At 43.1% G+C, this 25,073-nt stretch overlaps 1 protein-coding gene across 3 annotated transcripts in view; it reads left to right on the top strand.

Moving 5' to 3' along the window:
* The window catches only part of LOC135506191 (AN1-type zinc finger protein 3-like), a 43,505-nt gene extending 18,827 nt beyond the window's left edge, over positions 1-24,678 (top strand). Inside the window, exons 2-6 of one of the 3 annotated variants that reach the window (XM_064925694.1) lie at positions 6,919-6,959; positions 9,062-9,259; positions 13,182-13,247; positions 17,235-17,405; positions 22,567-24,678. In XM_064925694.1, the coding sequence (XP_064781766.1) occupies positions 6,919-6,959; positions 9,062-9,259; positions 13,182-13,247; positions 17,235-17,405; positions 22,567-22,721 (631 nt within the window). In that variant the 3' untranslated portion in view covers positions 22,722-24,678. Of the gene's footprint in view, positions 1-6,918; positions 6,960-9,061; positions 9,260-13,178; positions 13,248-17,234; positions 17,406-22,566 lie in introns of all 3 variants that reach the window. The other 2 variants (XM_064925685.1, XM_064925702.1) reach the window with 2 other exon arrangements.
* The last annotated feature ends 395 nt before the right edge of the window (positions 24,679-25,073 follow it).

Raw genomic sequence — 25,073 nt, 5'->3', positions numbered from 1 at the left:
TGGGGAAAAAAATGCTCTAATCAGGTGGAAGCGTCATAAAGGCTTACCTGATTACTTCTTATCCTTTGCACAAATAGACTACAGCTGTGTCTGTCTGTCTGGAGCTCACTGGCATGGGAAACTGAGGGCCCAGAATATTTTATACAATGTTGTAAGTTTGTTAGCACCGCTACAGGCAGGACCAAGTTAATAGTTGAAACACAGTTTCAAGTTTCTTGCAGACAGGCCATGCGATTTCTAGCATATTTATTTTTATCCGAGTATTTTCTTCCTGCGGGCTGCAATTTTTTTTATTTGTTGGCATTATGTATGCTATTTTTACATATTCGCAATGGCAATAGAAATTAATTTTGGATTTGTCATTTTTATTAACCATGTGAAATTGAGATATGCAGACTCTGTTATAAATGGAACTGTTCCACAAAAATGTGCATATGAAAATCATACTGGCATGGCAGTAGAAATGGTAGGATAACTTGGCATTCCAAATGGAAAAGGTTGCCGATCGGGAACTTCAGGAGCTAAGGCCAGCAGCAGCGGGAAGAGGGTTGGCTACACTTTTTTTTCTTTTTTCTGGTTAGGCTATATTGATCTATGGCTTACTCGTTAGTATTTTGTGTGTCCATGTTTAATCACAGTGCTTAAAGCATTAGACAAGCTCAGTAACCTACGTGTAGTTGATTTTATTCATATCTATATAATATGAAAAAAACACTTTTGTGTCAGGGACAGCCCTAGTTCTCAGAGATTTTGACAGTGTTCAAGAGAATCAAATCTGTGATTCAATGTGGGTAAATTGTGACTGACTGATCTACAAACAATATTGTAGTTATTTACGATGCAAGGTGATTCTTAGATATGTCAGTTGCTACAATGTCAAACAAGCTCATAGTTGATAGTGGGGTATTGCTGACCAGGAACTGCTGACACCATTTTGATGTAGTTAGTTCTAGGAAAATAGGAAGGAAATGGCTGTTACAATGTTTTTTTTTTTTCATTCATCATTTGTAGAGCCTTAAAAGACATGAGTAGGAGTTAGCACCAGCCAGATAGCACCAGCTACAGCTTTCCATCCAGTTTGGAACAGATTTCCATGCCAATATTCAACAATCTGCATATTTTCACATCAGATATGTTTCTATCTGACTTTTTGCGGATAAACGGCTGTGCGTGATGACGTAATGCACATAACTTTTTACCGTTAAATTCCCATGTACTGAATGAAAATTATAAGTTAAATGGGTTTCCATCGCATTTTCAACTACATATGGTTTTGTCACAAAAACTGTTATACAGCAATTGGTCTTGGCGCATGTGCTCTAGCCAACGGCTCGTAGATACAGTGTAGGTAGGCTGCCTACATGAGATTATTATGAATTAAAGTGATATTAATTGTTTTTGTCAAACTGCAGCCAAGCATCGATCATCATGTCACCAGAGTATGTCACCTGTTTATTGAAAAGGAGCATCAAGCTATTCACCTTACAAATTCACCACCCTGTGAAGTTCATCATAACTTATTTCATCTGTCACCTAATAATCTGCATGCTTTCCCAAGTCGTAGTGGGTGGACCAAACAACATTATCGCGTGACTCCAAGTTTACTTCGATATGATGGTTATTATATCAATATTTGTGGCTTTTCCACCGCATAATCAATTTTACAGACTCAAAAAGATACAACCATGTCGAACAAACAAATTGTCTGTCAGCTTTTTATAACCTGGTGCGACATTTCATGTTTCCATCATCCTGGTCATTTTTTCCTGCATCAGGTAATTAATCTTCATGAAATGGTTGGATGGAAATGTGGTTACTGAGGAAGCTTAATGACCCACACATATATCAAACATACACATTCTCTCACTAATCTAACACAGATAAACACCTGTACACACTCTCATTAATCTAACACACACACACACACACACATTTACTAACCTAACACAAACAAGCATGGGATGCCAGTGATGCATTCAACCCACACCTGTAGGTCTATGAAAATATTATTTGATGAGAACATCATTAGCAAGCCTCTCAAAGGGCTATCGAGTGCACAGACTGAACTCATGTTTTCAATGCCACAACATCAGGTTGAATGTGTGTGATGCCTTTTACAGCCATTGACAGTTTCTTAGTTAAAGAGACACTCGTGTACTTTTTAGTCAGTTGTTCTGAAAGTAACTCTCACAAGCCAAAAGTGGTCCCACTTTTTTGTGTAAGAAGTCAGCCAATGTGTAGGCCTACTACGTAATCCATTTTGTGTGATACATTACACATTTTGCAGTGTATGATATCATACACTTTTTTCATTGTGTGATATATTTTGAAATTGGTATGATATTTTGAAATGTGTGTAATATGTTACCAATCCATTTTGTGCATTATGTTATGCATTTGTTGTGCTTAAGATCCTGGAGTGCATATTTAACTAAGCATAAAGGCCCATGCATGGATTCCCTGAAAAGAGTGTTAGGCTCACCCATGGCAAAGGAAGATCCTTAAGCTAGGTTTGAATGGTTTTTCAGGGGTCAAATAGCCTTAGCCTAGGCTAGTCAACAAATGTTTTGGACCAGACCGGAGTTTGAGCATTTGATTGAGCCTGCCTGGAGTGCAGGTTTTGCTTTTTTTAGGACTGAGCTATTGCCTTGACTCTATTGCTAGCGCAATCAGTCACAGCTTAAGTATTTGAACGTATTTGATAGATTGTGCCTATTTTAATCCAGGTATGGTTTGTGGTTAAAAACATTTCCTGACCACAGCAACACCTCTGAGCCGGACTTTGAATTTGAGAGAAAAAAGAGAGAAGGAAGAAAAGAAGACTCTTGCTCCCTTCCCCCTGTATTTCTTACTTCCACCCTCATTTTAACCCATCACTCAATGCCAATCAAGCCGGCAGCACTCCGGGGGTATAACAAGGCAGGAGACCGGGATTCATTTGACATCTCCTGTTAAATGTCATCCGCAATTAAGGCTTATGAGGGCTGGCGTCGGCAAAGAGCGCCAATCAAGATTCCACCAGCCGGGCGGCCCACGTTAGTTAACCTTCTTCAGGCAAATCAAAGATGGGTGGTGGAAGAATAAAGTGTGTGTGTGTGCATGCCAAAGTAGCCTATTGGTGCAGAGTATGGTCTCCAATGGCAACTCCAACAGGTAGTTTTTCCACTACCGTTACTCAGGCTGAACACCCCACTCTGTTTCCCCCAGGTGTAAAAAAATGTGACCTCTTGGTTTCAATTTCATTCTTTGGTGGTTTTTGTTTTGCAGCCCTGAATGGTGCTTCGGTGGCCTGTGTATGCCCCACTAAGGGGTGAAATGTACTGTAAGGAAAACACACTAAATAAACTGAGGTGCTTAAATTGATTTGAGTTGTTTTGGAGCCTGGAGTTGCAGACTACTATGCTGAATCTCAAACTGAACACTTGGCCGATGAGCCCTTTATTGAGTGGCCACTTTCTGATCTGTATTGATAGTGATCACTCGAGTCTGCTACCATTTCAGGCCAAAAGAGAATTGAGACGATGCGCACTTCCATCCTAACTGCCACTTTGTCAATATTCCAATATTCTAAACCCATTCTCAAGCATAGTCTACCACAACCTATTTTGTAGCATAATTCACTATGAAGATTCATGGGAAGCACTTGCTGCCAAGGGCGGCGAGTTGACACAGGATGCCCACTCGTTAGAGGCTGCCTGAAGGGCTCAATGAAGCCCTCGATCACTCGACAATTAGCCATTGAGATTGACTCGTGGACACGCATATCGCATGATCGAGTGGTCAAAGTGTTCGGTTTAAGATTCAGCCGTAGCATGTTTTATTGGGTTTGCCTCCAAATTAGGTGCAGCAAAAATAAACGCTTCCAAGGGCTCTGAGGAGCTCATCCTTCCAGAATGAAGAAATGTGAGGGAAGGGGCTTAAGATTTGAGAATGTCAACAACATATCCCGACAACTGTTTTGTTGAGCAGAAGTTTAAACAAATGCACGCATACGGTCTGAGGCTGTGTTATCAGAGTGGTCATGTCATGCCAACCTATTCATCCACAGGCTTTCCTTTTATAAACGTCTGCACTTTTTTATCTAGCTGGATAGTTGATGGTAGACTAAGGTACAGTATCAGCCTCTAAAGCTAGGATACATCAATTCCATAAAACAAAACACACAGCCGCTGTCACACCCTCTCAACAATCCCTACCTTTCTAGCCTAGCGGTCAATGTTGATTCATTTCCCTCCATGTGGCATCTGGTCCAATGTATAGGCCTGCCAGTCAAGCAAGGTCTTCCTCACCGCAGCAGGCTTTTCATGAGCCAACACAGAGCAACAATGCCTTGGGTGCCATGTTCAAGAACCTTAGCCTAGGTAAGGTGCATTTTAGTAAATTGCTCATGGAAGAGAAACATTGCGGCTTAATTGAGCTCAACCGCCAACAGGTCAATGGCCAAGGTGAGCAGAGAGAATACTTTTCTCTGCATGTAAAAACTATGGTCAATTGGGCTGTTTATCATTTGCGCTGTTGCAGTTGGACAATGAATCGGGTCCCATAGCTTATTTAATGTAGGTTAAACCATAGTCCCTCTAGTAATTAAATAAGATCTCTGTGATAAACCCTCATTCCAGAATGGGGTAAAAGTTGCATCAATATTGGTCAGGAAGTAATCCAAACTATTCTACACTGACCAACAATATAAACACAAGATGCAACTACTTTTCAGACAGGCAAACTACTGCTTCTTAACACACTGCTTACTTAACCCTGAAGCCAGCCGCACCAATGTGTCGGAGGAAACGCCATTCAGCTGACAACCCATCACAAAAAGTCGCTACAGCACGATGAGCCAAAGAAAGCGCCCCGATCAAACCCTCCCTTAACCCAGACGGCGCTGGGCCAATTGTGCACCGCCCTATGGGGCACCCGGTCACTGCTGGCTGTGACACATTCCGTGATCGAACCCCAGGCTTTAGTGGCACCTCAGCTGCTCCACTCGGGAGGCCCATGAGTAAGACCTATTAAACAGCTTAACATTCGCAAGACTACAGGGCCAGACCGAATAGCAGGACATATACTCAGAGAATGCACTGACCAGCTGGCAAGTGTCTTCAACCTATCCCTGACCCCATCTGTAATACCAACTTGTTTCAAGCAGACTGCCATTGTCCCTGTGCCCAAGAACGCCAAGGTAACCTGCCTAAGTGATTATTGTCTCACATCATGAAATGCTTTTAATGGCTGGTCATGGCTCACATCAACACCATTATCCTAGACCCACTCCAATTCACATACCGCCCCACAGGTGACGCAATCTCTATTGCAATCCACACTGCCGTCACCCACCTGGACGAAAGGAATACCTATGTAAGAATTCTGTTCATTGACGACAGCTCAGCATTCAACACCCATTGTCCCTTCCAAGCTCAGGACTCTGGGACTGAAGCCCTTCCTTTGCAACCGGATTCTGGAATTCCGATGGGCCACCCCCAGGTGGTGAAGGTAGGCAACAACACATCTGCCATGCTGACCATCAACATGCGGGCCCCTCAGGGGTGTGTGCTTTGTCCCCTCCTGTACACCCTGTTTGCCCACAACTGTGTGGCATGACTGCATGGCTGACGACACGACGATGGTAAGACTGATCACCAAAGACGATGAGGTAGCTTATAGGGAGGTGGTCAGAGACCTGGCAGTGTGGTGCCAAGATAACAACCTCTCCCACAATGCCAGCAAGACAAAGGAGCTGATCATGGACTACAGGAAACCACATCGATAGGGATGTAATGGAGCAGATCAAGACCAAGTGTCCACATCACTAAGAATTTAACATGGTCCACACAAACCCAAACAATTGTGAAAAGGGTACGACAGTCTGAGGAGAAAGAAGGCTGAAAAGATGTGGCATGGGCCCTCAGATCTTCAATGTTCTACAGCTGCACCATTGAGTACGTTTACATCCACAGTAATAATTTGATTTTAAACTCATTATGGCAGTAGGCAGATTATGCAATAGTGATGTAAACTCCTTACTCTGCTTATCTTAATTGGCGTGAGGTCAAATTTGAAGTAAGCAAATGCTGTTTAAAACACCTGGTTTTCTGAGCAATCATTCAAGTTTAGGATATATAAATGCTTTGATCTATGCATGTGCTAGCACCAGCCGAGCCAGCCTCCCTCTTTAGCTGGCGAAGTGTCGTAGATTAAAGTTAGGAAGTTGGCAGAGGTAAGGGACAAAAAGGTCCACTGTGAAGGATGATGGATTGGATACAATGAAGGAATTTACTTATATTATTTAGGCTATTTGTCACCTGTTGTTTTAGGGTGTCCATTATTATATACCGAATGTGGCACGATTTATTTGGTCTTATCTAGCCAATTGTTTTGGCATTGGTTAGGTGGTCGTGTTACATGTGGACAACTAAGTTGATTAGAACTGAAGACATTTACATTTTTAAACTGCAGATAAAGGAAACCACACTGCCCAATGTTAAAACTGGCCCACAAGCTGTCATTCTTGTGGACATTTTCATTGTAGGCAATATTGATGCAAAATTACAGCCTGGTTAACCAGCCTGATTGCTGCGTTCACCATTCTGTTTCACTTCACGTATAACTCCAATACCGGTCCAATCAGCATCCTCTCAGGTGGGTTTAGGGCAAAATCCTATGCGGCTAAACACTGTGCTTTGAATTAGGCCATCATCTGGTTGTTTAAAGGCCACGCAATCCCAGACAAGTTAGTTTTAAAGAATTCTCTTTGTTATAGACATCGTATCAAACTGTTTCTATAAGGAGGAATGCCAGACTGATGAAGTAAAATAAAATATTAAACGCAGCGATCAGGCTTGCCGAAGTACACCTGTCCTGTGAATAATAATGTGATGGGCTGGCCTCCTTTTCTAACCTGTCATTGTCTCTTCTCTTTAGGTCCAGCAAAACCATGAACCTTTGTTCCAAATGTTTTACGGGTAGGTCCACTCAACTCCCTTCACACACACCCTTTCCCCTCGCGTTAAGGGAGTTTAAAGCGGACGGCTTTGAGTCATGCAGCAATACCAAAGATTTGTGTGTGTTGGGGAGAGGGTGTGCGTGCGTGGGAGAGACTGTGTGAATTGCAGTGTGTGTGTTAGCTTAGGTGAGTATGCAAATGTGTAGTTTGTGTGTGAGCATGGGCGTCTGAGTGCATGTAAGAGGGTATAGTGCCTGAGTGAGTGTGCGTGTCTGTACCCCACGTATGTGTGCCAGTGCCATCATGACTGAAGGTTTATCTGTTTGTTCACGTCCCTGCTGCTGTGTTGTCACAAGCTGGTGTCCCGCTCTGCTGCTGTGGCCGGCATGGAGTGGCTTTAGTGACGCTGTGTAAACAGGGGGATTGTGTGAAGATGAGGTAGGGAGAGGGACGAGAAACCCTCTCTCCTCCACCATTACGCTCCACAGACCTACTGCTGGATAGTGGATCCATATTGTCCTGCAGTGTGTGGCTAAGCGTGACTTCTCGACTACTCTCTCAAACACATACACAACAAGCAGACGCACACACACACACACGTGGGGAGATGCACATAGGCATACATTGCATTTGGGAAAAGTATTCAGACCCCTTGGCTTTTTCCACATTTTGTTACGTTACAGCTTTATACTAAAATGGATCAAATAAAACATCCTTATCTACACACAATACTCCATAATGTCAAAGTGAATACAGGTCTTTAGAAATGTTTGCAAACCTGAAATACAAACACTTTGCTATGAGACTCAAAATTGTGTTCAGGTGGATCCTGTTTCCATTGATCATCCTTGATGTTAATACAACTTGATTGGAGTCCGCCTATGGTAAATTCAATTGATTGGACATGATTTGGAAAGGCACACACTTGTCTATATAAGGTCCCACAGTTGACAGTGCATGTCAGAGCTAAAAACCAAGCCATGAGGTCGAAGGAATTGTCCGTGAGCGCTCCGAGACAGGATTGTGTCGAGGCAAATATCTAGGGAATGGTACCAAATAAATTCTGCAGCGTTGAAGGTCCCTAAGAACACAGTGGCCTCCATCATTCCTAAATGGAAGAAGTTTGGAACCACCAAGACTCTTCCTAGAGCTGGCTGCCCGGCCAAACTGAGCAAATGGGGTAGAAGGGCCTTGGTCAGGCCTTGGTCAAGAAACCCGATGGTCACTCTGACAGAGCTCCAGAGTTCCTCTGTGGAGATGGAAGAACCTTCCATTAGGACAACTACCTCTCAGACCATGACAATGTTCTCTGGTCTGACGAAAACAAGATTGAACTCTTTGGCCTGAATGCCAAGTGTCACGTTTAGAGGAAGAATGGTGGTGGCAGCATCATGCAGTGGGGATGTTTTTCATCGGCAGGGACTGGGAGACTAGTCAGGATTGAGGCAAAGATGAACAGAGCAAAGTACAGAGAGATCCTTGATGAAAACCTGCTCCTGAGCACTCAGGAACTCAGACTGGGGCGAAGATTCACATTCCAACGGGACAATTTACTAAGCAACAAATGGCTGTGCAGCGACGCTCCCCGTCCAACCTGACAGAGCTTGAGAGGATCTGCAGAAAAGAATGGGAAGAAACTCCCCTAATACAGGTGTGTCAAGCTTGTGTCGTGTCATACCCAAGAAGACTCTAGGCTGTAGTCACTGCCAAAGGTGCATCAACAAGTACTGAGTAAAGGGTCTGAATACCTATGTAAATGGGATTTTACAATGTTTAAATTTATTAATTTGCAAACATGTTTTTGCCTTGTCAGTATTGCATGTAGATTGATGGGGAGGAAATACTTAAAATAATTTTAGAATAAGGCTGTAACAATTTTTTGGGGGGGAAAATTAAAGTGGGTCTGAATACTTTCCTGAATTGCACTGTATGTATATACACACACGCTTAAGTAAGCATATACAGTACGCACACACATACTCTCTCACATACACACACACACACATTTCAATCTCCCCCTCCACAATGAAATGTCTAGAGGGTAGGAGTTATTTTGGAATCCAGCATCTCTCACACATACAAACACACACCCACGCTAGTCACTCTCTTGTATAACCGCAGACATTGAGAAGAAGCAGCCAGGCGAGGACTGTGCCCCAGAGCCTGCCCCCAGCTCAAGCAGCACAAGCAACAGCCAGTCAGTCATCTTCTATAGCGAATCAAGCAGCAGCAGTAGCCAATCCCTTTCGTCAGCGCCTGTCAGCTCAGAGGACCTGTTGCCCAGAGACACAGAAGCCACGCCTCTACCTGAACAAGATGGTAAGGACAGGAGCCTATGTCCTGCAGTTTGGAATGTTTTTTTATTTTTTATATATACATGTGTGATCGACCGCCTCGATTCGGTCTTATGTACATTTTTTTTTTTTATACATTGGACAAAAGTAGAGACTCCAAGCTAGAAAATGGTATATCATACACTGCAGTTGAGGTACAATGGGGAAGTAATTCTGATTTGGAAGTTGATAAACTTTTGAGAAAATGACTCTTGAATGTTTTGGTACACCTACTAGAGGTTTCTTTGTATACCCATTCAGCATCATTCACACCCTCTTATATGGAACGCCGTTTGTGTCTTTGCGTGTCAAAAAAGATACACGTCAAATAATGTGTTGGCGCGTTAAATAAGCTTTTAATTTGGCATGTAAAATAACACAGTTTAATTGTAGAATGTTGTGTTAGGCCCCAACTTCTACATTTACATTACATTTAAGTCATTTAGCAGACGCTCTTATCCAGAGGTATTAGCTATGTAGCCACTTGTTGTTAGCCTATTGAAATTGAACTTCAGGTCATGAAAAGAAATAACTGGACCAGGTTATGTGTTGTGAAGCTAGCCACAATAAGGATTAGTCACAATTTTGGAATTTGGTGTTTGCTTTCAAAATAAAAGTACCTATTTAAAAGTGATGCAAAAGGTTACAATTGGTGGAATCATGCCATATTTTAGACTAGATAATGTTAAACAAGGTTGGAATGTCACGCAATGAAATGGGGTATCAGTCTACTCGGTGACACCCACAGAACACAACTGTGAAGAGTTTACGCAAATATTAGCTTTGTAGCTCTTATCGCGGGACTGTGAATGAAATTCCCTCCCCAGTCAGTCTATTGTGTGTAATGACATTCATATTGCACTGTACACCTTACCTAAGGATTGGGGACCAAGCATTGGGGACCAATGAAATGGGGTATCAGTCTACCCAATATATTTTTTCCCAACGTCCTCCTCAGAGTAATCAGACTCAAAAACATCCACGTAGTGTTGTTTTTCCTTTGGAATAGTGTTCAATCCACATAGGTTGACAGTAAATGTGGCTCAATTCATAGTTCTTTCAGAGTCCCACAATAAGAGCTACAACGCTAATGTTCTCTGGGTGTCAATGAGTAGACTGATACCCCATGTCATTGATCCACAATCCATAGATAAGGCTGTACAGTGAAATAAGTATGCCCCTAATGCAATTTTAAAGTCTAATACATCCAGTGTGATTTCAGCAGATCTCTGTCAAATTAGGGTTATTTTAGATGACACCTAGGTAACTATAGCTACTGAAACAGATTGTCGTTTTGCTATGTTTTTGGGGAAGAACATTGTTTGCATCATGAACTAGCTATCTTAAAAAAAAATGACCCAGCACTGTAGGTGCACGTTTACCAGCATAATAGCATACATATAGATGAATCGTTGTGACATATGAGTGAAAGTGTAATCAATGACTAATAACTACGTAAAAAATGTATCACAGCATTAAATTATTACATGACATGCAGTCATATTCAGGTCCTGATTGGTCAACAACCTGATTTGTATCATATTACTTCACAGATCATACACTTAATGTTAGCCAGCAATGTTTGCTAGTTATCTAACAGTATGCTTTAAATTACAAAATTAGAAACTTATCTGCAAATGTAGCTAGATTCCTACCCGTATACTTGGATGAACGCTTTTGTGGCAGATTGGAACCATTTAACTCCACTTTTGTTTGTAGCTGTTTGACCAGCGTTGTGTCAAGTCACTCCGGTTCACACTGATCGTGGCGTGTGCAGAAATTAGCCCAGCACTTTTTCCAACTGATCTGTCGATAGCACCTGCTGAATTCAGGGCATCAATTTGGTTTAGAAAAGTAGCAAAACTTGTGTAGTTCTTGATGGATAATGTTATATCTTTCAAAAACAGTGCGATAGGACTGTCAAGACGTGCTGAACAGCTTACGTTATAGACTGAAGCATGCTACATGGCAGACCAATCCAAACTCATCTCCCAGCATGTCCAGCCCACCCATTATCTCAGCCAATCATGGCTAGCGGGAAGGTTCCTGACTTTTTCTGTGGCTAAACCAACTTGCCTGGTAATTGACCAATTGTATTCGTATTTATGGATGGAATACAAGTTTGTTATTAAAGCACATGAGAGTTAACGTTCCAGATGGCATTTCAGCCCAAAAAAATGCATTTTGATAAAATATAAATGTTTATGTTCAAATGCCGTGTGAAGTAGTGAAGTGCGATATACACTTAGTTTCCTGAAACGAGTCATATACATAGTACATTTAAAAAACATAACCGGGAATGCACAATAAAGTCAGATGTTGTGGTACCTAGACCACCAGTTAATACAGATTTTTCGTGTCTTCCATGAGACGGACACAGTCTGCTTTCTTTAATAAACACACACACTTACTCCTTTAGTCCAGGAGCCTGCTATTGCCAAGGACACATCTGCTATTTTCTGCAACAACGGTGGAGCTGCCCAGACCAGGCTATATCTGTCCTGGCATACATAGGAGAGAGAGGTGGGAGAAAGGAAGGCAGGAAGGCAGTTGGAGTACTGGGTAGATCTTCCACTATCCACTATCTGGAAGATCTGCCCAGGTTATGTATATGTAACAGTATAATTTTAAACCGTCCCCTCGCCCATACCCGGGCGCGAACCAGGGACCTTCTGCACACATCAACAACAGTCACCCTCGAAGCGTCGTTACCCATCGCTCCACAAAAGCCGCTGCCCTTGCAGAGCAAGGGGAACTACTACTTCAAGGTCTCAGAGCAAGTGACGTCACCGATTGAAACGCTATTTAGCGCACCGCTAACTAAGCTAGCCATTTCACATCCGTTACATATACAAAGAGGTGGTTACAGTCCACTTTACGTTAGCGATCTGTCATGACTGGGATCCATTTAAATGAACGGGAAAATGCATTTCTGAAGCGATTTAGTGTAATATACTTGACTTGTCAGTCACATATCGACTCTTGGTTTTTCAACCTCAATTCAACCTCTGTAAGACCAAGACATGTCAGACACAGATTAGATATCATAGGTAGCTAGGGCCTCCCGAGTGGCGCAGTGGTCTAAGACACTAGAGATCCTGTTTCAAGTCCAGGCTCTGTCGCAGCTGGCCGCGATCGGGAGACCCATGGGGCGGCACACAATTGGCCCAGCGTCGTCTGGGTTAGCGGAGGGTTTGGTCTGTATGGATGTTCTTGTTCCATTGCACTCTAGCGACTCCTGTGGTGGGCCGGGCTGACACGGTTGCCAGGTGTACAGTGTTTCCTCCGACACATTGGTGTGGCTGGCTTCCGGGTTAAGCGGTCATTGTGTCAAGAAGCAATTTTCGAGGACGCGTGGCTCTCGACCTTCGCCTCTCCCGAGTCCATACAGGATTGTAACTACCAATTGGATACCACAAAATTGGGGAGAAAAAAGTGCAAATAAAATATATCATAGGTAGCTAAGTAAGCCAAATGTAAAGATAGTTTGGATCCCATTCATTGGATACCATTTATATGTCATAATCTGTAATTTGTATCATAGGTACACTTCAACTGTGAGAGACGGAATATAAAACAAAAATCCAGAAAATCACATTGTATGATTTTTAAGTATTTAATTTGCATTTTATTGCACAACATAAGTAAAAATTACAGACCTCTACATGCTTTGTAAGTGGGAAAACCTGCAAAATCGGCAGTGTATCAAATACTTGTTCTCCCCACTGTATGTGTGTGTGTATATATATATATATATATATATATACATACACACACACAGTCAGAAAATAACTAGATTGCATCATACCTTGACCCTGCATGTCTGTCTGTCTGCTCTTTGTAGTTGATGGATTGCACCAACCACAAGTCTCTCTTTTCTTTCTTTTTCCCCCTTTCTCTTCCAGAAGTCTCCAGCACAGACACAGCCCACGGCATACTAGTATCCACCCCCACAAAACGGCCCTGCAACTCAGGTAGCTACGCCTCGACGGACCTAACACTAGGTTTCCGTGTCGGGCGCCGTGTTCCCACTACGGGCCTGTCAACTCGACTTAACGGAGCCGGAATGGAGTGAGACTGGTGTCGGAGGGAATTGGAATCAACCACTGTTAATTGATCCAAAATGGCAGAGTTAATTGACCCGATAGGTAGACTGTAAATTGAAAGCAATAAGGGGAGATATGGGGAAAGTAGACTACCTCACATTTGTTAGGTAGTTTTCATTAAGTATATTCCCCATGCAATTGAAACTGCACCCGCATTTCAGTGAGCATGTAAGTGAAGTGACCATAGTTTAGGTGCTCCAGTATTATGTAATATGGCTGGAATATATGGCCTTTCTATCTTATTAAGGTTGACATTAAGGAGTGGACACACATGCACGCACACACACATTTGTCAGCGAGACTTAAACGACTAAGGATCTCCTCTTCCTCTGCTGGAGATCACGTTTCTACCCTCCATTGAGGGCCCTCGTCGCTAAAAAGAATTGAAAAGGCAGAAAGACTGGAGATACCAAAGGGACTTCTACATTCCAAATTGCACCTTATTCCTTACATGGTGCACCCAGAGAGATTCCATAGGATAATGGGCGCGGAGGAATCGATCGGGAATGCCAAAGATTCGCCGGTCAACTTGGCCTAGTTCTCAGAAATGTATCGAGCGAAGATCTTTGTTCCACAGCCGAACCAGTGAGGAAAGAAACGTCTCTGGGATAGAGGAGAAAAATCCTGACCTAAAACTGACTTCTGGGCAGATGCTTGACTAATTTTGTCAATTGCAGCCATTTGAAACTAAAGTACTGTATATGGGTATCATTGTTGTCTGTTATTTTGTTGTAGAATGTGATGGGGGACATGCTTTAATTAGCCCAATGCAGCATTTCTCAAACATCTCCTTGGGGACCCTCAGCCGTTCCTTGCATTTGATGTATTACAGAGGTAGCACATCTGATTCAACTTATCATCAAGCCCCTGGCTGCATTTCAAACTCATAAAAGACACCCTCTTCCACTTACCCTCGTCTTATACACCTTGGGGGAATCCCCGTCACTGTCTTGGAAGTTGGTCCAAATGATTAGCAAAACAAGGGAAGTTCTTAACGTAAGCTCATCAGCCCTTGTTTTTGATCGAGTTTGCAAGTGTACAGTGATGTTCACTCTGGGGCCTGAAACACCCCATAATTCAATTTGCGATGATTGTACATCCGCTAAGAAAAGTTTGCCGAAACTTAAAACGTCAATATGGGAAACTCAACATAAGTAAAAACGAATGTCAAAAGGTTCGAAATTGTGCTACTAATGCACATGACGGCCCAAACACGTCTCAAATCAAATTTTATCTATCACACGCACCGAATACAACATGAGTAGGTGTTTCATCTTACAGTGAAATGCTTACTTACAAGCCCTTAACCAACAATGCAGTTTTAAGGAAAACCCTAAAAAAGTAAGAGATAAGAATAACAAATAATTAAAGAGCAGCACTAAATAACAATAGCAGGGCTATATACAGGGGTACCAGTACAGAGTCAATGTGCGGGGGGCACCAGTGTCGAGGTAATTGAGGTAATTATGTACATGAGGTTAGAGTTATTAAAGTGGCTATGCATAGGTAACAGAGAGTAGCTGCAGCGTAGGATGGGACAATGCAAATAGTCTGGGTAGCCATTTGATTAGCTGTTCAGAAGTCTTATGGCTTGGGGGTAGAAGCTGTTTAGAAGCCTCTTGGACCTAGAGAACAATATACGACTCGGGTGTCTGGAGTCTTTGACAATTTGTAGGGCCTTTCTCATACGCCGCCTGGTATTAAGGTCCTGGATGGCAGGAAGCTTGGCCCCGGTGATGTACTGGGCCGTATGTACTACCCTCTGTAGTGCCTTGTGGTCGGAGGCCAAGAGGTTGTCATACCAGGCAGTAATGCAACACGTCAGGATGCTCTCGATGGTGCAGCTGTAGAACCTTTTGAGGATCTGAGGACCTATGCCAAATATTTTCAGTCTCCTGAGGGGGAATAGGTTTTGTCGTGCCCTCTTTATGACTGTCTTGGTGTGCTTGGACCATGTTAGTTTGTTGAGGATGTGGACACCAAGGATCTTGAACCTCTCAACCTGCTCCACTTACAGCCCGTCGATGAGAATGGGGGTGTGCTCGGTCCTCCTTTTCCTGTAGTCCACGATCATCTCCTTTTGTCTTGATCACATTGAGGGAGAGGTTGTTGTCCTTGCACCACACGGTCAGGTTTCTGACCTCCTTATAGACTGTCTCATCATTGTCAGTGATCAGGCCTACCATTGTTGTCATCAGCAAACTTAATGATGGTGTTGGAGTCATGCCTGGCCATGCGGTAATGTGAACAGGAAGTACAGGAGGGGACTGAGCACGCACCCCTGAGGGGCCCCCGTGTTGAGGATAAGTGTGGCGGGTGTCTTGTTACCTACTCTTATCACCTGGGGGCGGCCCGTCTTGAAGTACAGAATCCAGAATCCAGTGTTTAGTCCCAGGGTCCTTAGCTTAGTGATGAGCTTTGAGGGCACTGTGGTGTTTAATGCTGAGCTGTAGTCAATGAACAGCATTCTCTCACAGGTGTTATTTTTGTGCAGTTGGGAAAGGGAAGAGTGGAGTGCAGTAGAGATTACATCATCTGTGGATCTGTTGGTGCGGTATACAATTTTAAGCAAGTCTTGGATTTCTGGGATAATGGTGTTGATGTGAGCCATGACCAGCCTTTTTAAAAGTATTTCATGGCTACAGACGTGAGTGCTACGTGTCGGTAGTCATTTAGGCAGGTTACGTATTGTTCTTCTGCACAGGGACTATGGTGGTCTGCTTGAAACATGTTGGCATTACAGACAGGGAGATGTTAAATGTCAGTGAAGACCCTTGCCAGGTGGTCAGCGCATGCTCGGAGTACACATCCTGGTAATCTGTTTCGCCCTGCAGCCTTTTGAATGTCGACCTGTTTAAAGGTCTTACTCACGTCGGCTGTGGAGGGTGTGATCACACAGTTGTCCAGAACAGCTGATGCTCTCATGCATGTTTGTGTTACTTGCCTCAATGCGAGCATAGAAGTTATTTGTCTCGTCTGGTAGGCTAGTGCCACTGGGCAGCTCTCAGCTGTGCTTCCCTTTTTTAGTCTGTAATAGTTGGCAAGCCCTGCCACATCCAACGAACGTCGGGCAGTACGTTTCGATCTTAGTCCTGTATTGACGCTTTCCCTGTTTGATGGTTTGTCGGAGGGCATAACGGGATTTCTTATAAACTTCCGGGTTAGAGTCCCGCTCCTTGAAAGTGGCAGCTCTACCCTTTAGCTAAGTGCAAATGTTGCCTGTAATCCATAGCTTCTTGTTGGGGTATGTACAGTTGAAGTCGGAAGTTTACATACACTTAGGTTGGAGTCATTAACTCGTTTTTCAACCACTGATTCCAAGTGTTATTTATTATTATACTATTATTCTACCATACAGAAAATGAAGAAAAACCCGTATGTATGTGTGTGTGTGTATATATGTATATATATGGGTTTTTCTTCATTTTCTGTATGGTAGAATGATAGTGAATACATCAAATCTCTGAAATAACACTTGGAATCATGTTCATTTCACTGGACTATAATAAAAGTGAAATTCAGTATTTTATTGCTAATAGCTAAATGATCCATAGTCATTCTCTCTTTAAAAAATTACATATGTCAGCTTAGAACCCACCGAAGGCTTAGACTTATAATTATTTTGTAAGTTATCTGCTGCAAACCTTTGTTTTGACCTCAATAAGCAGTAGTGGCAGTATGCAAATCAGCGAGCCAAATGAACATCTCTTTCATCGATGTGTTTAGGTTCCTAACGTTCACCATGAAGATTTGTTCAAAAATAGCCGTTTGTTCGCGTACGACCCTTCACTAAAACACACTCTTAATGGATCTGTGTGGCCTTTTTGTGTGTGTTTTCTTTTTGTGTTCGAGCAGCCTCTGAGTCAGAGAGTGACGCATCCCCAGAGAAGAGCGCACGGGTGGGCTCCGGGTCTAAGGAGTCGTCATCTACCAATGGGGGTCCCAAGCAGAAGGGAAGCCGGCGCTGCCACCGATGCCATACCAAACTGGAGCTGGTACAGCAAGAACTCGGCTCCTGCCGTTGTGGTCAGTACACACGCACTCATAAAAACATAAACAGACATAGGCCTACATGTCTCCTGAGTGGCTCAGCTGTCTAAGGCCTCTTGCGTTGAGATGCAGTGTGTCACTACAGTCCCTGGTTAGAATCCAGGCTGTATAACATCCGGACGATTTTGGGAGTCCCATATGGCTTCTCACAATCGGCCCAGTGTCGTCCGGGGTAGGCCGTCATTGTAAATAAGAATTTGTTCTTAACTGACTTGCCTAGTTAAATAAAGGTTACACAAACATATGGGACACTTTTACACATGCAAGCAAACACAGAGGCTCATACATACTTACACTCACACACACACATTCTTACACAAATGCAGGTATGCTAACATTCCTCTGTTGACACGCAGTGCAGTGCATTCGGAAAGTATTCAGACCCCTTGACTTTTTACACATTTTGATAGGCTACAGCCTTGATAGGCTACACCCTTATTCTAAAATGGATTAAATAAAGCATGTTTCTCATCAATCTACACACAATACCCCATAATGACAATGCAAAAACACATTTTTAGAAATGTTAGCAAATGTATAAAAAAATGTATACAGTATATACTTATTTACCTAAGTATTCAGACCCTTTGCTGTACAACTCAAATTTGAGCTCGGGCATTCTGTTTCCATTGATCATCCTTGGGATGTTTCTACAACTTGAATGGAGTCCACCTGTGGTAAATTCAATTGATTGGACATGATTTGGAAAGGCACACCACTATATAAGATCCCACAGTTGACAGTGCATGTCAGAGCACAAACCAAGCCATGAGGTTGAAGGAATTGTCCGTAGAGCTCCGAGACAGGATTGTGTCGAGGCACCAAAACATTTCAGCAGCGTTGAAGGTTCCCAAGAACACAGTGGTGTCTTTCTTAAATGGAAGAGGTTTGTAACCAACAAGACTCTTCCTAGAGCTGGCTGCTCGGCCAAACTGAGAAATCAGAGTAGAAGGGCCTTGGTCAGGGAGGTGACCAAGAACCCAATGGTCACTCTGACAGCACTCCAGAGTTCCTCTGTGGAGAGGGGAGAACCGTCCAGAAGGACAACCATCTCTGCAGCACTCCTCTGGAAAAGCCACATTGCATCCCGCTTGGAGTTTGCTAAAAGCCACCTAAAGACTCTCAGACCATGAGAAACAAGATTCTCTGGTTTGATAAATCAAAGATTGAACTCTTTGAACTGAATGCCAAGCATCACGTCTGGATGAAATCTGGCACCATCCCTATGGTGAAACATGGTGGTGGCAGCATCATGCTCTGGGGATGTTTTTCAGCAGCAGGTACTGGGAGACTAGTCAAGATTGAGGGGAAGATGAACAGAGCAATGTACAGAGATTATTGATGAAAACCTGCTTTGGAGCGCTCAGGACCTCAGACTGGGGTGAGGGTTCACCTTCCAACAGGACAATGACCCTAAGCACACAGCTGAGACAACGCAAGAGTGGCTTCAGGCCAAGTCTCTGAATGTCCTTGAGTGGCCCAGTCAGAGCCCAGACTTGAACCTGATCGAATATCTCTGGAGAGATGGGAAAATAGCTGTGAAGCGACGCTCCCCATCCAACCTGACAGAGCTTGAGAGGATCTGCAAAGAAGAATGAGAGAAACTCGCCAAATACAGGTGTGCCTAGCTTGCAGCGTCATACCCAAGGAGACTCAAGGCTGCAATCGCTGCCAAAGGTTCTTCAACAAAGTATTGAGGAAAAGGTCAGAATCCCTATGTAAATGTGATATTTCTTTGTTTTTGTTTTTAATGAATTCTGAACCTGTTTCTCCTTTGTCATTATGGAGTGTGTGTAAATTGAGGAAAAGCAACTATTTAATCAATTTCAGTATGAGGCTGTAACGTAACAAATTTTGGAAAAAGGCAAGGAGTCTGAATAATTTCCAAATGCACTGTATATACTCAAACTTGACAAAAATACTGTACTGATATTTCTCAGTGGTAATACAAATCTAACAGCACATTTCTGCTTTTGTTTAGGCCTCATTCCGGGACAGAAAGCGATTCCCTTTCTTTACTTTCCTCTGGAGCATTAGAACTGGACTGAGATTTTGTACTTGACACACAAAACTGTAATACTGTTTTAAGAAGCCTACTTTGAGTTAGTGAACTTGTTTTTCATAAAAATTAAACTTTCTACATAGACTCAACTCATCAGAGTTAAGAACTGACGCATAAGTTGCTTTACCCTCGTCTTCAAGAACTGCAGACCTGGAGGCATAGATTTAGGCCTCACTCAAAGAAATAGGCTACAATGTTGGGGTAAATTCCATTTTATTGCAGGGAATTCTTGAAGTTAACTGAAATTCCAATATTCTTAACTGTTTAAAATATATATATATATATTAAGAGAAGGTTAAATGGAATTTCAGGTCACGTCCTGAATTGACTGAATTAAAAGGGAAGTGACCCCAACTCTGACTGGCCTTAGCTTAGAGACAACTAGACGGACACAGATAATCAGCTAAACTAACTTAGTGTTGATTACTTTACTAATATTTAGCACTAGCATAGTTGACTACCCCTATTTTCATGTTGTCAACAGCAAGTACAAATCAATAGTCTAAATAACTTTGAATGAGCTACCTCTAAGGCTTAGATATATATGTATGTGTATGTGTGTGTGTGTGTGTGTGTGTGTGTGTGTGTGTGTGTGTGTGTGTACACTGTATCTGATAACAATCATATCATGTTAGTAAGCCTATCATTTCAGCCACAAAGCAGTAGTTGTAGGCAACTTAATGTGTCATTACTGAAGCCAACGCCCGTGCTTTATTAGCACTGCTATTTATTATGACAACAAGTCATTCTAATGATGGCTTAATGACACGTCTCGCTGTTAGTGACTGAATGCTTCGCCGCCAAATTGATGGCACATTCTGTTTAAAGCCAGCAGCATTTTCACAGCAAAGTTAACTATCACTCGAGAAAGCACTTTCCCTGCCGTTTGTCAGTAGAAGTACCTCACTTGATCCGTTTATCTATTGGCTGTGCGTTGTTTTTGGCTGTGAACGTTTTTCAGTGCAATAGCTTAGTCCCTTTATCTTATATTAACCTTGCTCTGTTTGACGTTGTGTGTTAACTGTTAACACAAGTAGGTACATCTGTTAGCATTTCACATGTCAGAGGGTGTGTGTGTACGGTGCATGTGACCATATATACACAACAGTCACACACACCACTTCAGACACACACACCAGTTACTTTAGTCACCAAACCTCTTTCTCCTCATACTCCCACCAAGCCACGCTCTCCCCTATCCCACTCCCCTTTTGCGTCCATCAGCCACTCCCTCTTCCACCATTACCTTCGGCTCCATGCTAGCCCCGCTGTAGCACCACACCACCCCACACATTACCACATCTTTCTTTATTCATTCCTGTGCATGGCTTAATAATTGCCTCTGCCACTCTTCAATTAAAGGGCGCTTCGGTCGGTGTCGCTCTGAGACTTTAATCAGTGTTCGTCGCTGTCAGGAACATTATGCATATTAACGAATACATTAAGACTCCCAACGTAACTAACGAGTCGCTCTCTCTCTCTGTATTATTGAGACTCCTTTCAGCTAACAGGGCATTGTGGAGGACCGACACAATGGAGACTCAATGGGGAGGATTGCTGGTGGTAGTGTCTTCACTGGAAATTATACTCAGGCAGCTTAGCCCCTAAGGGCTGATTTGAGATCAGGGATCTTTGACTGACAATGAGACTCAGGCTGGAGTGTATTGAAGAATGTGGGTGTTGTACCTCCTAATGACTGACTCGAGGTCAGTCCTAGCTCCTAAGAATTGGTTTGTGATTACATGTTTCAGGCGTAGAGTATTGAAGACAGACGTTGTTGCTTCTTAGGACTGATTTGAGATTCGGTGTTTGATGTACTCATTGGTGTTCTCGTGAACACAGAACTGAGAACAGAGTATAATAGCATTAGAATACTTTATTCTCTATACTCTGTTCTCAGTCCTTAGGAGCTAAGCTGCCTGAGTATCATTGCCAGTGAAGCCACTACCACCAGCGATCCTCCCCATTGAGTCTCCATTGTGTCGGCCCTCCACAAAGCCCTGGTAGCTGCATTAGCTGCAATTGCATTAGCTGGGGTTGAAGCTTTACAACGTGGAGATGCATTTGCTTGTCTCTGTTCTATTGAATTGGATCTGGATGTATTGACGTATTAGAGAAAATGTTGCTACTATACTGTAGCTAGGGGATCGTGGTCTGTGCCCAATTTAACTTTTGAAAGAATTTGAAAAAGTACACTCTTCTGCACCCTTACTCCCCTTCTCCATCTCCTCTATATCTATTCACATCTTCATTTAATCTTTTTTGTCACCCTTTCCTGCCCGTCACCATCAAAATATGTAGCCTAACAACAAGGGTGCTCCCAAAGAGGACAAAATTATGCCTAAAATAACTGGGGGAGGGCCAGAAAAGTAAGGGAGTTTAACTATTGGTGCAACGACACATCTGTAAACCAATTGAAAAAGGAGAACAATGTTTCTCCTGCCTCATTTTCTCCCCACTCCACAACTCCCCTATGTTGAAGAATGCATTACATGTATTTGGAAATGTCCATAAGGCGTATGCTTCCCAGCTGAAACAGTTTGGTAGTTTGTACATCTATGACAACATTCTGTGATGTTTTTGTTAGTTTTGGACTTCGGTGAGGTTTTTTTTCGGCTGTTCAGGCACACATTATTTTCTGGAGGCAAGCCGAAGTCTACGCCCCTTCATCGGTGATTGGTCAACAGTATGGATTCTTCAATAGTCTTTTAATGAGACGACTCATTGTCATGCACATTTTTCATTGAGAAATACTTCACCAAACATCTTACTTAGATGTAAAATTGTGCGACTAAGATCTATTCGGCAAAACGTCAGAATGAATGACAGACTTCTTGTTAGATTAATTCGGACTATTTTGAGAGTGTATACTGGCTACAGCTTCTCAAAATGGACAAATATTACTATTGATAATGCGTTTTTCAAATTTTTCAAGCAAAGGTCTTTTAAGGGAGTATACGATCACACTCGTTCCGTTCGGCAAAGTGCATAGTCAGCACCACTTCAACATTTTTGGGTGTGTCAACTCATGCTTTATATAAAAAGTAAAAAAACATCTCACCTTCTCACCAACAGGCTATGTGTTCTGCATGCTCCACCGGCTGCCTGAGCAGCACGCCTGCCTCTTCGACCACCTGGGGCGCGGGCGGGAAGAAGCCGTCCTCAAGATGGTCAAGCTGGATCGCAAGGTGGGCCGCTCATGCCAGCGCATCGGTGAGGAGTGCACCTGAACCCATCCCCAACGATGAGAGTGAGGAAGAGGAAAGAGACTGCGTCCTAAATCATTCATCTTTATCCAGAAATGTGCACTTGTACAGACCCCGTCATGGATTTCTTAAAAGTATAGGATTGGTGTAAAGCATTGATTGCGTTGTTAAATCAATGTGAGAAAGTGTGTCAGTGGAGACTTCGGGGAAAGGGTGGCAAATGGGGACGGAGACAAATGCTCACTTTATACTCACTCTTGTCCCCACTGCCACTTTTTGTTGTGACAATGCTCTTACCTCAAATAAGCAGACAAAGCACTTCTAGTTTTCGCGCCCTGACAAGGGACTGCTAAAGCCACCTATCTGTGACTTCCCTGTCTGCCAACCTCATAATAAAGACCAGAGCCCCCTCATGTCATCACTATGACAGAGTGAGATGAAGTTATCCCCTAAAGACTGATCTAAGGTCAGTTTTTAGTTCAGGTCAACCCACTGATTTAAGGGTATGATGCAAGGGAGGTTAAGCGGATCTTAGATCTGTACCTAAGGAGCACCTACCACCCCAAGACATCCCTTGAATCCCTCTCCCTCCACTGTTTTGTGATTTTGACTTATGACTTTTGAGCGTGTCACACCCACCACTGCTTCTCAGCCTTAACCCCTCCCATCTCCAGATCAGGGACATCCCTGTTCAGAAAAAAATTAAAGCTATCTGCTGCTTATTGCAACTGCCCTTATCATCATCACCACCTCAGGTTGTGGGAGAATCCAATGAGAGGGGTTTACAGGGGGAGAGGCAGGGGGGTTGGACTATTGCAACTCCCTTCCCCTTACCCCCTCCCTTTCTGACCTGCCTGCTGCTGTTGACACAGCAGCCATTTTCTGTATCTTGGGAGCGAGAACTTCCTTTCTAGACAACAGGCACCGATCGTCCCCTAGTTAGTGGGGTTGGATTAAAAATGTCTGTCTGTCAGGGATTTAATCCATTGCCCCGAGTGAGTTTCAGTCGCTATGGAGATGGAAAACACACCCCTTGAGATTTCCTTTGGCCATGATGTTCATGCTACTACGGGTGCTGGCCAAGGATAAACTTCTAAGATGGACACAAAAGCAAAGAGCTGTCACGAGACCTCTATATGTGCCTCTATTGGAATCTGGTTCCCCTGCACACATGCACACATACATACACAAACACTCTTACATACAGTTCAGCCCACATGCGCAGAGCACAAGGACAGCTAAGCAAAATCAAGTGGTACACATTGGACTGTGCTGAATTTGTGGAGAACCTTTTGACAAAGTTCTTCAGTGGGACGCTCATGGTTGTTCAGGTTTTACTCGATATAACCCATAATATCTTAGCCATGGACTTAATTCCCCATTAGCCCCCACTGTTTGAAATGTTTCTGCGACGCCTCTGTCTCTCGATGCCATCCCCGACCCCTCGGTGGGATTCTAACTCCCTCTTTCTTTCACAGATTCTCTTCTTTCTGCCCTTGCCCGTCGCACACCACTGTCTTTCTCCTTTCACTCTCTCCATTCCATTTCCAGACAGCATGTCTTGCTCTCACCCACCTTACTCTCCATTAATCCTTCCCTCTTTCATTCTCATTTCTCCACAGTATTGATTTTCTCACTTGCTTGCTCTCTCACGCGCACACGCACACACACACCTCTTCTTGCCAAAGAGCGAACACTGAGTGAGAGGTTGGGGCCTGGCCATAGGTGGGGCTGTGGGGCTACAAGCAGAGCGGGGAGGAAAAATGTAATAGAAATTGAATTGTCGTAAAATAATATTGTGTATCTGAAAGAAAAACCCTTATTTAACCCTCTTTGTTTTTTTAAATGTTATTTTACTTACACATTAGCATAGTGCTGCATTTTTTGTTTGACATTTTATGAAAAAATGGATAAGAGAATTCTGTAGCCTTCGTTTTCTTTTGTTCCCTTTTGTTGCTAAAAAATAAAGTAATAAACTGGATGAGAGGAGGTGTAGTGTGGTCAATGTCTCATGTCTCATGGAGAGATGGATGGAGGGAGGAGCATGAACAAACACTGGGCCGTGTTCAGCAGGGCACAATGTTTCGGTAGAAATATGCAATTCAGAACAAACATGCCTATGTCGTCAGCTCTTGTATGAATGTGCGTACATCCTATTTCAACGGCACGTGTGCATGGTGTCTGTGTGCAGTCTACACACATTCACACATTTAACAGGTAGTTTGCTACTTAGTGTTTGCTGGCACTGTGCATGCTGTTGGCTCTGTGCCATGATGGCTGTAGCAGAGTTTTATGGTGATGTAAATAGCTGTTTATTGGCGACAGTATACCCACTTGCAGCTGCTCTGAATTACAAAATTAATTTGTTAAGTGTGT

This window comes from Oncorhynchus masou, chromosome 2 (genome assembly GCF_036934945.1).
Source record: "Oncorhynchus masou masou isolate Uvic2021 chromosome 2, UVic_Omas_1.1, whole genome shotgun sequence".
Lineage (NCBI taxonomy): Eukaryota > Metazoa > Chordata > Actinopteri > Salmoniformes > Salmonidae > Oncorhynchus > Oncorhynchus masou.
The sequence above is the reverse complement of the archived record's forward strand: the minus strand, read 5'-3'. Positions and strand labels throughout refer to the sequence as shown.